Below are 17,876 nucleotides of genomic sequence, written 5' to 3'. Positions count from 1 at the left end.
AGGGGATAATAATCAATGTAATGAAACAAGCTATATGAATGGTTGAATGTGAAGCTGATGATGTGCCCTGTAAACTTTCACTCAATCCAAAATAAAAACATTTAATGGAAAAAAAAAAAGAATTAGCACAAAAAACATGCACTCAGCACAAGAAGACATGCAGAACAAAGGAATGAACAGCACCATAAAAATTAACATAATGACAGCAATTATTCATTCAATGGATTAAATGAACCAGTGAAGAGACAGAGAGTGGCAGAATGGATAAGAAAACAAGACCCTTCAATATTTTGCCTGCAAAAGACACACATACAAAGACAAAAACAGACTAAAAGTTAAAGTATGGAAAAAAATATACCAAGCTAATTGAAATATAAAACAAGCAGGAATGACAATACTAATCTCATATAAAATAAACTTTAAGGCAAAAATCAGCATAAGAGATAAAGACGGACACTATCTCATGTTTAAAGGGTCATTTGAGCAAGATGACATAACCATAATTAACATCTATGTTCCCAATGAAAGAACACCAAGATATATAAATCAAACCCTACTAGAATTGAATAAAGAAACAGATAAAACTACAACTACAGTGGGAGATTTTAATACGCCACTTACGAAATGGGATAGAACAACCAAAAAGAAACTTGAAAATGATACAGAGGAACTAAACAGCAGAGTCAGCCAACTTGACCTCATAGATGTGTACAGAGCATTCAACCCAACAACAGCAAATACACATTCTTTTCCAGTACACATGGGACAGTCTCCAGAATTGACCATGTGTTAGGTCACAAAGCAGGACTCCATAAATTTACAAGCATCAAAATACTACAAAGCATCTTTTTAGACCACAGTGCAATAAAACTACAAATCAATAAAAAGAAGACCAAGGAAATAAAGTTGACTACATGGAAACTGAATAACACCCTGCTGAAAAGTGACTGAATAATAGAAGAAATTAAATTAAACTCCCTTCCAGGACTAAATCTCAAGGGTAATACACGAGCAGGCATATGGGCTTGCTGCTGACCATGTTGGTCATCAATAAGGGAACGTGGGGGGAATAACAGTGATGAAGTTGTTAGTTAAGTGTGACCACATTCAATAGACTACTGTTAACCTGGATTGAGACTTGGTTAACCAGCAGTATGATGAGACCTGGTGACTCTTAGGCTCAGGAACAGGGATATGGCCACAGAGGACTAGAGCAGAGTGTGAAGCATCCAGCTGATATGAAGTGAGGGGAGATGCACAAGAACATCCATACTTTGACCTGGCTTCAATGGCTGGATGATCAGAACTCGACTAGAGAAAGAAAGAAGAGGAATAATCCGCTACAATCTGATGAACTTGACCTGTGCTTGTTGATGCAGTAGGGTCAAAGGAGGGAAAATCTTTACAGCTAGGATCATTCCGACAAGGATAGGCAACCCAAAATGGGGGGGGGGGGGGGCGGCTACAAAGGCAACAAGTTACTGGCTTACAAGCTTTCAATAGGGAGCCTAGTTCCAGAGCATGCGGGGAAAGGTAGACTCTTCACTGAGTGGGTTCCAATCTGTGTGGACGAGGCTGATGAAAGGAGATGGGGATAAGATACGTGTGATTCAATAGTGAATGACTGCTATCAGGACTGACTGTGAATGTTCGAAAGGTAAAGATAGATGTTTTGTAACAAAAGGAGGGGAGTGGTTGATTTTGCAGTCCAGGAGCGGTGGTCCCTTGAACCATCAATGGAGAAGAGAGAAGTGTGGGACCCTGTCCAGATAAGCAGTGATGTCAGAGATAGAGGCAGAGAAGATGACGTGGAGAGATGGAGCAGCTGGGGACTTTAAACTCAGGGAGTGAGAGGGGCTATGTGCTGACGACTTGGGGGGCAGGCTTGTAGTGTGTACCCTTTGTTTGTCTGATGATGCATGGAGGAGATTGTAGTCATTGCAGTGAAATGAAATAAGATAGGATGAATGTAAAGCTAATGTTCTTCCATGGAAATGATCACAAAATTCACAATAAAAACTTAACAAGAAAAAAGAGATGTAATCAATTTATCTCATTCCTTGACTATGAAATAGTTATGTGACTTGCTCTGGCCATATAATGTGGTAGGAAAAACATTCAGGAACTTCCAAGACAAAACTATGAGGACTTGTAATTTCTGCTTTCCTTCTCAGCATCTAGCTATCATGTTAAAAATCAAGTCTACCCTACTAGAGAGGCCATATAAGAGAGGGTGAGCCCCACAAGGAGAGGGGCCACACAGAGGGGAAATGGCATCCCAATAGCCAGCCTGCATCAATGTTCCCGATACATGAGTGAAGTCTTTCTTGGATCTCCTAGCTACTTTAAGCAATACCACATATAACAGAGATGAATCATTCCCACTTCCTAAAATAATTCCTGACCCATAAAGTCATAGGCTATCAATGATAGATGTTTAAAGTTTCTGGATGGTTTTTAAATTCAGAAATACATAATGGATATGTACAAATACACATTATTTCTTCTTAGAATTCACTTCTTTTTCCCTCTTCCATGCCACCCCATTCCCATTGTTAAAATCTATTCTCATATGAAACACTCTTTAATAAACCAGAGAGAATGTCTCTTTCCCCCAAAAATATGTATTCCTATTACAGCACTTAGCATATTCTTTCATCTATTATAGTTCATATTGGTTTCATTGCAAAATAAATTCTAAAAGGGTATCATCTTGTTTCACTTACCTTTGTATTCTCCATAGTATCGTACATAGCAGAAATAAAATATGTGACAGTAATAAAACCAATAGTCGAGGCAAGTGATATTCCAATTAGTTCTGCTTGTTTTCTTACCTGTGGGATCCCAAGTTATATTGTGTGCTATTGACTCCAGAAAAATTTGGCCAGTTTTTTGCCACTGACTATATGGTTCCTACAATTTAAAGAAAAAGTAATTTACCCAATTATTACTGGTATCTTTTTTTATCTATAAAACACATACATTCAGGCTTCTTATTTTTATAATAATATTTTATAATAATACATGCAGTCATTTTTAAGAGCAACATGGTCAATTCAGTGATGATATAAATAAGAAATATGTGATGGAGGAGGAAATTAGTGATAGATTATCCATGCTAGAGTTTCAACATCTGTCTCTTAGAATATGGCAAGTAAGCATATGCTACCTTAAACAACCTCAGACTTTTAAAATCATAATAATTATTTGTATTATTAGTTACAGTCAGAGATTTAATTTTAAATGTGTGTCTGGGGCTCTGCTACTTGGGGTTTCCTTCTCTTTAAAAAAAAAAAAAAAAAATTTCCCCATCTGGGTATCATGATGGGATGTAGGAAAATTCATAATAAGAGCTCTAACACTTCCTTAATATTATTTAATTGCTGCCCTGTGTCAAAATCGACTCTACAGCACCTAACAACAACAAAAAGCCAATCTATTCCTTAAACTAGTATTTTTCATATTTTTTGTCTGAAAAAAAAAAAAAAATACATGTTACATTGTGACACAGAACACCCATTCATAAATACATGTTGTTGGTGTTGTTAACTGCCATCAAGTCGATTCCAAGTTATAACAACCCTGCATACGGTTTCCAAGGAGCAGCTGGTGGGTTTGAACTCTAACCTTGCAGCTAGCAGTTCAGTGTTCATCCTACAGTGTCATACCATCTATATATATATGTTGTTGTTGTTGTTAAGTGCCATCAAGCTGACTCTGATTCATAGTGACCCTGTATAGGAGCAGCTGGTGAGCGTGAACCACCAACATTGCAGTTCAAATAACTTTGCAGTCTGACGCATTAGCCCACAGCGCCACCCAGGACTCCATCTATATACTTATATATATAGATGCATGTAAATTTACCTTTACTACATTTTTTCTTCTATTTCATTTTCTTTTTAAATTTAGGTATTGAGTCCAACTTGTTGTTGTTAAGTACCGTGGAGTCAGTTCTGACTCACAGTGACCCTGCGCAGGGTTTCCGAGGCTGCAAATCTTTATGGGAGCAGAAAGCCTCATCTTTCTCCCACGGAACAGCTGGTAGTGTCAAACTGCCGACCTTGAGGTTAGCAGCCCGATTCGTAACCACTACACTACCAGAGCTCCTTTTACTAACTAATAAAACCCCAAAACTCTCTCCAAATATAATGACTCTCAAACTTTAGCACAACTAACAATAATCTGAGATTTTTTAAAAATTAAAATTCCCATGACCCATGACAAAGGATTCAGTTTCAAAGGGTCCATAAAGGGCAATTTAAACAAAAAATAATAATCCCAAATGATTTTGATATGGGTGGCCTGCAAAATATGCTTTAAAAAAGCAGTCTTACAGGAATAGCTCTCAATTACAGTGTATATCAAACACCCCTCTAGAACTAGAAATATGAAAGGACTTCAAAATTTTGTGGACACATGAAACTGAAAGATAATTTTTCCACAAACTTTTGAGGTCCCCCATACCAGTGCCTGGGCACAACTTGAAGCCTAGAGATTTAGAAATCTGCAGGGTAGTGTATGGACATGCATATCTACCAGTGATTCTGGAATACATCTCTCTTTGAAGAGTTGTTGCCTTAAAAGAATATTCCAGAATATACAAAGAAAAGGGAGTAATATCTTTTTAAAAATTTATTTTTATTGTGAACTGAGTGATAGTTTACATGGGAGAACATTGGCTTTACAACACTGTTTCACTGCAATGATTACAAACTCATCCATGCATCATCATTCACCAGTTATTTGCTTCCATTCCCTCTGTTTTTCTTTTCTTTTTCTGGGGGTGGGGGTATGGGGAGATGTACACAAAATCATTTAGGAATATATAATAATTTAAACAACCAAAGGGCACATTCTGCAAGTCTGCCTCCTGGCCACCAGCACTCAGTCCCTCTCTTGCTATAAGTCTTCTAGAGTCCTCAGCTGCTCCCTCTCTCCATGTCTTCATCTCTGCCTCCATCTCTGGTGTCGTTGCTTCTCTGGATGGGGTCCCACATTCCGCTCGTGCTCTTCTCCCTTGATGGTCCTACGGTCCTCTGTTTCTAGACTGTACAATTAACTACACTCCCATTTGGGAGTAATATCTTTTATATGAGAATCTAAACATTCTCTCAGACTATCTTCTGGGTTTAAAGATTTGTGCATTTTCTAATTCTTCCATTTGACCCAGTTTTCCCCTTCATTATTGTTTTTGTTTTAGAAGTCTAACCACCACCACCACCATCCAAAGCTAGTACTGCATAGCAATAAACCAGCCTCTTGTTGATCTTTGACATTTGACTATTATACTGAATTATAATAAATAAAAGAGAAAATGTGCACCCTTACTAATAAAGGCATTTTACTATATCACTGATTTTTAGAAGTTAGTTATTTCATTCAACAAACACTGAGTATTGTTTGTAATATATTGCTGTGGGTGCTTCTACTATTCACTTGATTTTACTTTTAGTCCTATCTTTAAGACTTAATTCATAAGTCTACAAAAACCTTTATTCTTTAGGTAATATATAAACACAAATAGATACTGGGAGAACTGTGGACATTCTATCCATAAATTTTAAAGATATCTATTAATTAACCCAAAGAACCTTTTTTCATTAACACAAGGTACGGAAAAGAATGCTCACACCTATGAATCAACAAAGCTGGTGTCAGTCTAAGTTCTGTGGCTAGGCTAAGACTGTTTTACTGGCCAAGTCACTTATTTTCTTTGTGCCTCGGCTACCCAATTTGTAAAAGATAAATAATTGCTACACAAACTACATCAGAGAGAATTTGTAAAATACTATTGAGCCAAGTTAAAATATGAAAATTATCAAAAGGTACACAATCTTAAAATACTTCTATTATAAAAACACCATTTAATTTTTACAATTAAAACATTTCTACACTGTATCTGACATCATGAATCCTACAATATACACAAGACGAATAGATAATTAGTTTCAAAGTTAAGCAAAGAGTCTCTTTGTTATTGTTGTAAGGTGCTATAGAGTCAGTTTTGAGTGCCTTACAACCTAAGGGGCTCATTTTCCGGCACTATATCTGACAGTGTTTCTCTGCTATTCATAAGGTTTTCAGTGACTAAATATTCAGAAGTAGTTCGTCACTCCTTCTTCCTAGTCTGTCTTGTCTAGAAGCTCATCTGAAACCTGTCCACCATAGGTCATCCTGCTGGTATTTAAAACACTGGTGGCATAGCTTTCTGAATCACAGCAACTCAAGCCACCTCAGTATGACAAACTGACAGATGAGTAGTGGAAAGAGTTTTTAGATAGCTACACAGTTTCAGAAACAGAAACCAGTTCTTTGACTCTTAATGCAATGCAATTTTGACTACACTACACTGACCCTCTTTCACAGAAATTAAAGCATTAATATAATATTTTATGTTGTTGTTGCTGTTGTTATGTGCCGTGGAGTCGGTTCTGACTCATAGCGACCCTGTACAGGGTTTCTGAGGCTGTGAATCTTTACGGGAGCAAAGCCTCATCTTTCTCCCATGGAACAGCTGGTAGTTTTGAACTGCTGACCTTGCGGTGAGCAGCCCAATGTGTAACCACTATGCTACCAGAGACCTGGCCCATTGGTTATACTTAGGAGGATAAAAGCACCTGTGAGATCTACTACATAACCCTAATATGTACTCACTATTGCTTCAGGCAGCCTTCTGAACTATTTCCAAATATAATTTATTTATAATGAAAAACCTGACTTATTAATAGTAATAATGTAATACAAGAAAGTAACTTCTAGAGGTATGCTGCTGTTGTTGTTGATAAGTGCCATCGAGTCAGTTCCAAATCATAGCAACGCTGTATCGGGTTTCCAAGGAACAGATGTTGAGTTTGAACTCCAACTTTATGGTTCAAATCGACCTTTTGGTCCAGTACTTTATCCCACAGCGCCACACCAGGACTCGGAGGGGTATGTTAAGACTTTGCAATTAAGACATGTGACCTTAAGACCAATTGTTAAGTGCCATCTAGTCAGTTTCATCTCATAGCAACCCTTATAGGGTTTCCAAGAAGTGGCTGGTGGGTTTGAACTGTTGACCTTGTGATTAGCAGGCCAGTGCTTATACTACAATGCCACACCAGGACTCCTTTAGAACAATATAATCAGGAAAAGAAAAGGTAGAAAAACTGTATAAAGGCAAATTATAAAAACAATAAACTGCCATATATGGTTGAACCATGGTGTTTGATTTGCAATAAAGTAACTGTCAAACTCTAGGTACTGACTCTTCAAATATTTATTATAAAATAAAAGGGTATCAGAAAGAAAAAAAGTAAAGTATTGCATCACAATTTACATGCATTATTTAGTTTAATTCTCTTTCAATGAAACATTTAAATATGCTTTTTACATGACGTGGTCTGTCTTCAAGATTTAATATTGTACTTTGAAAATATCTTTTGATTCTTAAGAAATTTTAATTTCTAAAAGAAACACAATAAATTACTGACCAAATTTTTCTTTTCCTTCGGTGGGTTAATTGGTTCAAAAACAGAGATAACTTTTCCATAGGATGCTGCGATCTTAAAAAAAAAAAAAAGAAAACATATTATGTATATATTAACTTACAATTCAAAGAATCAAATGAATACTACCACATTAACTATGAGCACACCCACACACAATTTCATCCAATGATCTAGTGAATGAATACTGGTTTTGGAAACAGTCATTTCCCACCATGATCACTTACTAACAAGGTGACTACCAAGTTAACCTCTCTAAACCTCAGTTCCCCTACCTTTATGTATAATATGCATAATGCTATCTTCCTAAAAGACTTATTTTGAGGATCTGAATCACATTGATAAAACAGTAACTATACTTAAGATGCATATTGTTGTTAAGTGCTGTTGAGTCAGTTCTGACTCACAGCAACCCTGTATAGGGTTTCTGAGGAACGGCTAGTGGTTGAACCCTGACCTTGTGGTAAGTATTTCAGTGCTTATCCTATAGTGCCATATCAGCACTTCAATGTATATGTTGTTGTTGTTAAGTGCCGTCGAGTCAGTTCCGACCCATAGCGACCCTGTACAGGGTTTCCGAGGGTGTAACTCTTTACGGGAGTAGGAAGCCTCATCTTTCAATGTATATAGTAAACACTAAATCCATTCCTCAAAGAAAACATACAGATGAATTCAACATCAAATATGGAAATTGACCATGATTTAAAAATCACAGGAATATTATATCAGAACCTAGGTTTTAACAATGAATGGATTCTTACATATGATATCAACAGCACTAGCAGCAAATTAAATAAATAGGTTGCTATTATTGTTATGTGCTGTGGAGTCAGTTCCAACTCATGGCGACCCTGTACAGGGTTTCCAAGGCTGTAAATCTTTATGGGAGCAGAAAGCCTCATCTTTCTCCCGTGGAACAACTGGTAGTTTCCAACTGCTGACCTTGCAGTTTGCAGCCCGATTCGTAACCACTGAAACTTCATAAAAATTAAAAACTATTCATCAAAGTACTTTATCAACAAAGTGAAGAGACAAGCTATAGATTAGAAGAAAAACTGGGGGAACGATATATCTAATAAGGGTTTAATATATTCCGCTGAATACGGGCAGAGTTTCTCAGTGACAAACGACAGCATTATTGTAACGGCAGGAACATGTCCTCATCAGCAGTGCTCACTGCCAGTGTACATGTGTCATTTTGCCTTTTAAGACTTCGGCTATTATAAACAATAAGGGCAATACCCGATCTTGATCAAATAATGTTTTTTCTGTTTTTTAAGGCTTTTATGGATGTAACATATCGTGTTTAAGGTGCTCTGGTAGCGTAGTGGTTACAAATCGGGCTGCGAACCTCAAGGTTGGCAGTTCGAAACTACCAGACTTTCCGCGAGAGAAAGATGAGGCTTTCTGCTCCCGTAAAGATTTACAGCCTCGGAAACCCTGTACAGGGTCGCTATGAGTCAGAACCGACTCCATGGCACTTAACAACAACAACAACAACAACTATAATTTAACAACACAAAGACAAAGCATCTCAAGTGAAAAAATGTGCAAAAATCTTGAAAAGGCATTTCTTAAAAGAGGATATACAAATAGCAAAATGAAAATGCCATTGGTGGTGGTGATGGTGGTGGTAGTGTGCCACTGAGTCTGTTCCGACCTCATAGTGACCCTTTGTAGGGTTTCCAAGCCTGTAAATCTTAATGGGAGCAGAATGCCTCATCTCTCTCCAGTGGACTGACTGGTAGTTTCAAACTATTGACCCTGTGGTTAGCAGCTCAGTTCATAATCCACTACATTACCAGAATGTAGGGAGATGCAATTCAAACCACAATGAGATATCACTTCATACCTACTAAAATGACTAAGATTTTTTTAAAAAAAGGAAAATCCAAGATATGTATTTTGTTTGTTTTAATAATGTCTTAATTATTGATTGTAAAACCAGTTATCAGCTCTATAAAATGTTCACCTACTTCACAATAAAAATTTACAGGTGTTGACAAAGATGTAAAGAAACTAGAACCTTCATTTGGTGGGAATGAAAAATGGTACACTCACTGTGGAAAACAGTTTGGCAGTTCATCAAAAAGTTAAACAGAATCATGACCCAGCAATCCCAATCCTAGTTATATCTGTTGTCATTAAGTGCTAGAGTCAGTTCTAACTCATAATGAACCCATACAGGTTCTCCGAGGAGCAGCTGGTGGGTTTTAACTACTGACCTTGAGGTTAGCAGCCCAGTGCTTATCTAACAGTGCCACACCAGGGCTCCATATACTCAGTTATATGTAAGAAGGAGTCCTGGTGCAGTGCTGTGGGTTAATGTGCTGGACTGCAAAGTAGGTTTGAACCACAAAGTTGGTGGGTCAAGCTCACCAGCCAGTCTTTGGAAACCATAAACAGGGTCGCTAATGGATCAAAACCATTTCAAGGGCACTTAACAACCACAACATATATAAGGAGGCTTCAAAAAGTTTGTGGAAAATTTCCACATCTTTCAATTACATTTTTTCCCACCAACTTTTTGAAGCCCCTTTAGACATATCCAAAAGAAGTGAAAGGAGGAATACAAACAGAAACCTGTATACCAATGTTCAATGCAGCACTATTCATAATTGTTGTTACATGCTGCCAAATGGTTCCGAATCATAGTGATTCTGTACAGGGTTTCTGAGGAGCTGCTGGTGGGTTTGAACTGCCAACCTTATGGTGAAAACTGACCTTGCAGTCCAGTGCATTATCCCATAGCGCCACACCAGGACTCCATTCACAATTGCTAAAAAGTAAAAACAACCTAAATATTTATCAACAGATGAATGGATAAACAAAATGTGGTATCTACATAAATTGAAGTATTACTTAGCCATGAAGAGAAATGAAGTCCTGATATGAGGGGAATTCCAAAAGTTTGCAGAAAAATTCCATTTTCCCATGAACTTTTTGTAGTATCCCTTGCACATGCTACAATATGGATTAACCTTGAAAGCATGCTGAGTGAAATAAGCCAGTTACAAAAGGATAAATATTGCACGATCCCACTTATATGAAATAGGAAGATGTATAGAAACTATGTTAATCAGTAGTTAGACAGGTGGGATGGAGAGGAATATGGGGAAGGCACTCCTTGGTGGTAGAAAAATGTGGAAAGAGACAGTGGTATAATTATTGTTACACTTATAATTATAACTATTACAGTTGCATAATATGATAAATGTGATCAATGTCACTAAATTACACATCTAAAAATTATTGAACTGGCAAATGTTTTGTTATATATATCTTAACACAATTTTAAGATAAGGAAATTCACATGATTAAAAAATGAGTTTTCAGATCAGTTTTGCACAGTTAAAAATAGATCACTTTCCCTTGTAATATGCAAATAGTGACTGAAATACTAAAGAGCTTACATCTGCAAAAGACTTCACATCTTACACAATACTTTCCCTATAAAATTTAAACTGATTTCCACAACTCAGTAAGCTAGCTAGAGCAGTTATTATGATTCCATTTTCATGAAGAAGTAATAAAGGTCAGAAAAACTGTGTGACCTTCACAGATCTCATGTCTACTATAGGTGGGTGTTATTAAATACTATATGGAGCCACCAAGCTCTCATGCTAAATGGTAGTCAAATATTTTTATTGACTCAAAGCCTAGCTGTTGTTAAGTGCCGTCAAGTTGGTTCCAACGCACAGGGACCCTATTTAGTGTTTCCGAGGAATAGTTGGTGAGTTTGAACTGACAGCCTTGCAATTCAAACCAACCTTGCGGCTGAGTGCTTATCCTACAGTGCCAGATCAGGATTCCTCAATGCCAAGGACATAAAAACAATTCAGGCTATAGAACATATGTATGCACATACAAATATATTTAGCATTCAGATTATATATATGAATACACGTATAATTATAAATAATTTACTATCCATAGGATAAGGCCAGTGGTTCAAGGCCACCAACCGCTCCAAGGGAGAAAGATGAGGCATTCTCCTTTCTCCTCTTGCAAAGATTTTAAAAAGCCTCAGAATCCTTATACAGGGTCACTATGAGTTGGAACCAACTCTACAGCACTTAAGAATAACAACATTCGTTACTAAAAACTTTTTACAAATCTAACATTCTTCTATTTATCTTGACACTGACCAGATTTGAACTTGCAGGTTTCTCTTATAGGGTCCTTATAGCAAGTAAAATTTCAAATACAATATGAATGCTTTCTTTTCAAGGCATGAAAAAAGCTTCACAAACAAGTGTACTTCCGAAGGGAACAAAGAACATTCTCTGCTCTGTAATATAAATGAATGCTTTCTGAATAAAGCAAATCTGGGTCCTAGCATCTATAGTGTTGTTTTTGTTGTTAAGTGCTGTCAACTTGGTTCCGACCCATAGCAATCCTGTATAGGGTTTCCGAGAAGCAGTTGGTGAATATGAACCACCGATCTTGTGGTTCAAACCGATTTTGCAGTCCAGAGCATTAACCCGTAACACCACAATAGGAGTTACCAAGATTAGAGACATTTAAGAAAGAACAAGTCAAAAAAAATTCAACCACCAGAACTCATGCTAAATACTATACATGACAGTTAGACTTAGAAACAGCAACTAGAATTTGATTAAAGCTACAAAGCACTATGAACACTAAGTTATGAAGAAGGCTTATAACCTGATATCCTTTAGTCAAGAACTGCATTCAAATCTTAACTACCATGTGCTCTTGGGCATGGTAACCCAGAACCCAATGCCACTGAGTTCATTCTAACTCATAGTGACCCTGGATAGTGTTTCCAAGACTGTAAATCTTTACAGGAGCAAACATCTTTCACCCACAGATTGGTTGGTGGGTTTGAACTGATGACCTTACAGTAACAGCCCAACGCATAGCCCGCAGTGCCACCAGAGCTCTTTAGGTGTATATACTTATATTTATATTTAATCAGTAGATGGGAATAACACTTCTCTATATTTCATAAATTCTCTATATTATGTAATATCAATTGAAATAGTGTAATTAAAAAGCATCTGTAAGCTGAAAGACACTAGAAAAATGGCAAGAATTATCATTTAGCATAGTTGAATACAAGAAATATGCATTTACTAAAAATGGGAGTCAAAAATACAATTTATAACAGAAGCAATTGTTTCTTTTTTCACAATGTTAATAAAGCCAACACTATATCTAGTACTGTTCCAGTTATAATCAAATGCAGTTTCCTAATAAAGGATTAACAGAATACAAGAAGGAAAGTCTGCTTGACTAAAATCTTCTTGACTGGTGTATGGGACAAGGGACCAAGGCTGTATGGAACTCAGTGAAGATTCTGAAGCAAACATGCAAAGGTCCTGAAATGGGAAAAACTCATAATTTTTCAAAAAAGGTATTGTGGCTGAATTAGTGAGCTGTTGTGGAAATGATGAATAAAAGAATGGAAAGGGAGGAAGTGGGTAGGAATCATATTGTGAAGTGTTTTCTAGGCCATATGAAGGAGTTCAGATTCTATTTTAAATGAAATATGAAGTCATGAAAGGTTTTACCATTAGTTTAAGTCTGTGTGTAAACCGATTAATACTTAAGAACAAGATCATTCTGATTTCTGTGTGAAGAATAAATTAGGGTGGGTTGAAGTAAGAAGACAGTTAAGAAGCTACTGCAGCATTTATAGGTAAGTATGACTATGACAAAGACCAACCTAGTGGCATTGGAAAAGCAAAGAATTGAACAGATTTAGGACAGCTCAAAAGTGCCTACTACTGAAGAAGAGGGCTTAAAAGAAGGTCTTGTGACTGATTAGATAAGCAGGAAGCACAGCATCTAAAAATTTATGTTTTTATTCACATTCTGTGGACATACAGTTACAGTTTTAAAAATAAACCTTACGTTATATTCCATTGTGAACTTCCAAAGAGGCACACTTTTAAAATATTCTGAGTGTCTTGTAAGTTTCCATTTAAATCAATGAAACATTTCCTAGTTCCCTGGTTCTGTTTTATAAGGCAACTGTAGTTTTGTTTTGTAAGGTACTATATGGTGTGAGTATGGGAATGCTGATGGCACTGTAGGATAAGAACTGGACTACTAATCACAAAGTCAGCAGTTTCAGTCCACCAGCCACTCCAGCAGGAGAAAGATAAGGCTGTCTACTGCTGTGAAAATATATAGCCCAGAAACCCTATGGGTTGGGACCAACTCAACGGTACCTAACAACAACAACATAGATTGAGTGAGTCACAAATGAAGAATATTAAAACATTAGAAGTTAGATAGACAGCCAAACAAAGGCAGAATGGCAGGAAAGAAGGGAGGAAGGAAAGGAAGGAGAAAAAAATCCCAGATAAATAAGAGCATATGATCTTTTTTATGGAGCAAGAGATGAGGATATGATATACAAATAGTGGAAAAGAAACTTTTAATGGATATATTTTCAAAGTGTTCTGAGGAATTCTTAGAATATAGAAATCAATTGTACTAAGTTGGCTTAGTACTAGAATAGTCTGGGAGGGAATATTTAGTTTGTGCCTTAGTATGGGTAGGAGTCCTGGTGTGGCATTGCAGGATAATGCAATGGACAGCAAGATTGCTTTGAATCATGAGGTTAGCAGTTCAAATCCACTAGTCACTCCTGAAAAACTCTAGACAGGGCTGCTGTGAGTTGTAACTGACTCAGTGGGACTTAACAACAAGAAAAATATGGGCAGCATTTCAGAAGGCAGTGTATATTCTACTTCAGGAATAGAAAGCAGCATGAGCACAGATATAAAAATGAAAAGAAACAAGTATCTTTGGAGGTGAATGACCTCCAATTTGGCAAGAAGACAGCATCCCCTATAGCATAATAATGGGCAGGAAACCGAAGAGGCAGATTTGGGCCCCAATATGCAGGGCCTCATGCCAGGTGAACAATCTGAACTTTTACAAGGTAATAGAAATCTAAGTGTTTTTAAAACAAAGGAATAGCAACATAAATAAAGATAAATAGTCTCAGGAAATCTAGTGGCAACCCAAGGACAGTGCAAAGACATTTACTGTGTTGATAACTTTTAAAGAATTCTAGAACACTTAATTGTGCTCATGAGGAATGTGTATACAACATAGACCAAGACGAAGTAGTTCAAACAGAACAAAGGGATACAGAATGGATTAAAATGAGGAAAACTATACACCAGAATAAATATTGTATCCTTTCATTATATTTATCCAATCTGCAAGCTGAGCAATAATCCAAGAAGATGGATTATAAGAAGAATGAGGTATCAGGATTACAGCAAGACTCATTTGTTGTTACTAGGTGCCTTCTAGTCTGTTCTGAAGTTGGGATGCATAGTGACTTTATGTACAACAGAACGAAACTCCGCCTGGTCCTACATCATCCTCAAAATTGCAACTATGCTTGAGCCCATTACTGTTGCCATTGTGCTAATTCATCTTCTTGGGGGTCTTCCACCCAAGACTCATTAACAAATGCAACATACAGATGGCACAAGTATGCTTGCTGAAATAAAAGAAGATTTGAAACACTTAATAATGAAGTTAAAAGACTATATAGCCTAAGTATGAATTGCCCCTGATTGTTTTAAAAAAAAAAAAAAATGAAAATGCTGGCAAGGATGTAGAGAGACCGGGACCCTGCTACATTGTTGGTGGGATTGCAAAATGGTTCTATCACTCTGGAAAATAGTATGGCGATTCCTCAGAAAGTTGTATGTATCCACAAGAAATACCAGCCATATCACGAGTAGGTGTATGCACACCAATGCTCTTAGAAGCACTATTTACAATGGCAAAAAGATGGAGACAACCTAAGTGACCATCAATGGAAGAATGGATAAACAAACTTTGGTATATACATACAATGGAATCTCAAGCTACCTTGAAGAACAACAAGGAAGCTGAAAATCATTGCATAACAAGGATGAACCTTGAGGGCATTATGCTGAGTGAAATTAGTCACAAAAGGAGAAACACTGCACAGGACCATTATTGTAAAAGCTTAAGAAAAAGTACCCACACAAAAAGGGAAAGAAAAAAAAATTTATTTGTTTGTTACTGGGTTGTAGGGAGTGGAGCTAGGGAAGGGAAGGGAAGGTGAAGCACAGTGTAGGGAATAGACACAGGATAGTTTGGGTGTTGGAGGGGTGCAATACACAGGAAGGGGGAGGGGAATGGGAAAACAGGTGGATGGGAGAACATTTAGTCAGGTTTGCATGGGCTATGTAGGACACAAGTACGCCCAGCATGTTCCCAAACTCCTGGCGTCCCATCATGCCTTGCGTCTGTGGAGTTGTCACAGACGAATGCCTTTATGGTGTGCTTCCATTGAAGTGACGGTGCTTCATGTCTTTATGGCAGGCGCTGTCTGTAGGCAGGGCTTTTCTGAGTCCTTTTCACTGGACGCTGACCTTGTCAGCGGAGCTCATCTTGGTGACTATCTCCCGGTTTGCGTGTGTGGACCACCTGAAAACTGCCAGGCCTCCATCTCCCTGATGACAGGCAGCTCACAAGAGCTTAATGGCCTTTTGGTGGGCTCCGTCGGTGTTTCCAAGGAGCCCTGGAGGTGCAGTGGGTGAAAGCTTGGCCGCTAACCACCAGCTCAATGGTTCGAATCCACCAGCCTCTCACGGGAGAAAGATGAGGCAGTCTGCTTCCTTACAGACCCCAGCCTTGCAAGATCTCTGGACGGTTCTGCTGGGGTTGTCCCCAGGGTCACCGTGAGTCCGCAGTGGGCTTGGTTTATGGACTGATGGTCCTCTGAAGGGTCCACTAAATGTCAGTGTTAACACAGGGAGCTCTGTTGGACAGTGGTTAGTGATGTTGTCACAGGTCCCCCGAGTGGAGAGCCACAGGTGAAACTTCCCAGGCTCTGCTGGGCCCAATTGGTGCCCCCTCATGAGGCAGCCCCATCTCCAACAAAGCCTTCCTCCTGCTTAGTAATCTCTGTGGATTGCAGTTGTTGGGCATCGCGTAGTAAGCAGAATACTTACGAAGCTCAACCTTGCATGTAATCTGAGTACATTTAGAATTGTCTGTCATGGGCACCTCTTCACTAAAATCTGCCAACTGCATCATTTTAGTTCAACTCTACTGGTTTTGAATGTTTATGTAGTAATTACAAGGGAGTTTCAAAAAGGAGCTCTGGTAGCGTAGTGGTTACGAATCGGGCTGCGAACCTTAGGGTCAGCGGTTCGAAACTACCAGCCGCTCCGCGGGAGAAAGATGAGGCTTTCTACTCCCGTAAAGATTTACACCCTCGGAAACCCTGTACAGGGTCGCTATGGGTCGGACCCGACTCAATGGCACTTAACAACAACAACAACAACATGCTCAACCTTGGAAAAACAGGGCTCTGAGATACAGGGATTGAGGCATGGTTTAAATAGATAAAAAAGGAGAAATAATGTTAAGATGATTGGCTGTTTTTGAATGTTGGTTTCCCTTGCCTACTATTGTAAAATAGACAACTTGAGGGGGCGAGAAAGAAATAGCCAGAAACATCACCATAGAAAGCTTGTAAGTCGGTCTTCAGCCTATAACTAATTGGAATACCTAAACTGGGGCTAGAAATTGCCCAGTGAAGGAGACTTCTGAGGAGCCTTTGCATTGCATTAAGACCATAGGTAAAATCCTGGTCCCCACACAGAATCCACTTAGGTGGGGAATTTTCACTTGAAGGACAAGCAGACTAGCCTGGAGTGGACAGAAGATACTTGTTGAAAGGAAGACCAGCAGGAAAAATAAAAAACAGTAATGGCAGTCTGAGTGACTATTACAAGAACAAGCAACGAGTTCGCCAGGGAACCATCAAGGCAAGCAGTAGAGTCCCCTCAGGGCAAACCCCCTTCTAAGACTAACATTCAAGGGAAATACACGAGTAGGCATGTGGTCTTCTGGCTGACGATGTTGGTCTACTGATAAGCGGAAGTGGGGGTAAAACAGCCATGAAATTGTGAGCTAAGTCAAACCACATTCAATAGACTCCTGTCAACCTGGGTTGAGACCTGGCTGGCCACCAGTATGGCAAGACCTGGGGACTCCTAGGCCCAGAGACAGGGACATGGCCACAGAAGACTAGAGCTGAGAGTGAAACATCCAGTGATATGAAATGAGGGGATATGCACAAGAACACCCATACTTGCAGATAGATAGTACCCACTTGACCTGTCTTCAATGGCTGGATGATCAGAAGTTGACTAGATGAAGAAAGAAAAGGAAAAAAAGAGCAATTTGCTACAATTTGGTAAACTTTACCTATACTTATGGATGGGTAGCGTAGTGGTTACGAATCGGGCTGAGAACCTTAAGGTCAGTGGTTCGAAACTACCAGCCACTCCGCGGGAGAAAGATGAGGCTTTCTACTCCCGTAAGGATTTACACCCTCGGAAACCCTGT

The 17,876-nt window shown here is 38.5% G+C and overlaps 1 protein-coding gene across 1 annotated transcript in view; it reads right to left on the bottom strand.

Annotated features, from left to right (window-relative positions):
* Window positions 1–17,876, bottom strand: part of DMXL1 (Dmx-like 1) — a 280,448-nt gene that overhangs the window by 218,790 nt on the left and 43,782 nt on the right. Inside the window, exons 3-4 of the mRNA XM_006873194.1 lie at window positions 7,476–7,547; window positions 2,835–2,913 (exon numbers count right to left, since the gene is read on the bottom strand). Coding sequence (XP_006873256.1) covers window positions 2,835–2,913; window positions 7,476–7,547 — 151 coding nt within the window. The remainder of the gene's footprint in view (window positions 1–2,834; window positions 2,914–7,475; window positions 7,548–17,876) is intronic.

Source organism: Chrysochloris asiatica, unplaced genomic scaffold (assembly GCF_000296735.1).
Source record: "Chrysochloris asiatica unplaced genomic scaffold, ChrAsi1.0 scaffold00228, whole genome shotgun sequence".
NCBI classification, from domain to species: Eukaryota; Metazoa; Chordata; class Mammalia; order Afrosoricida; family Chrysochloridae; genus Chrysochloris; species Chrysochloris asiatica.
Note: the sequence above shows the minus strand (reverse complement) of the source record. Positions and strands in the feature narration are given on the sequence as shown.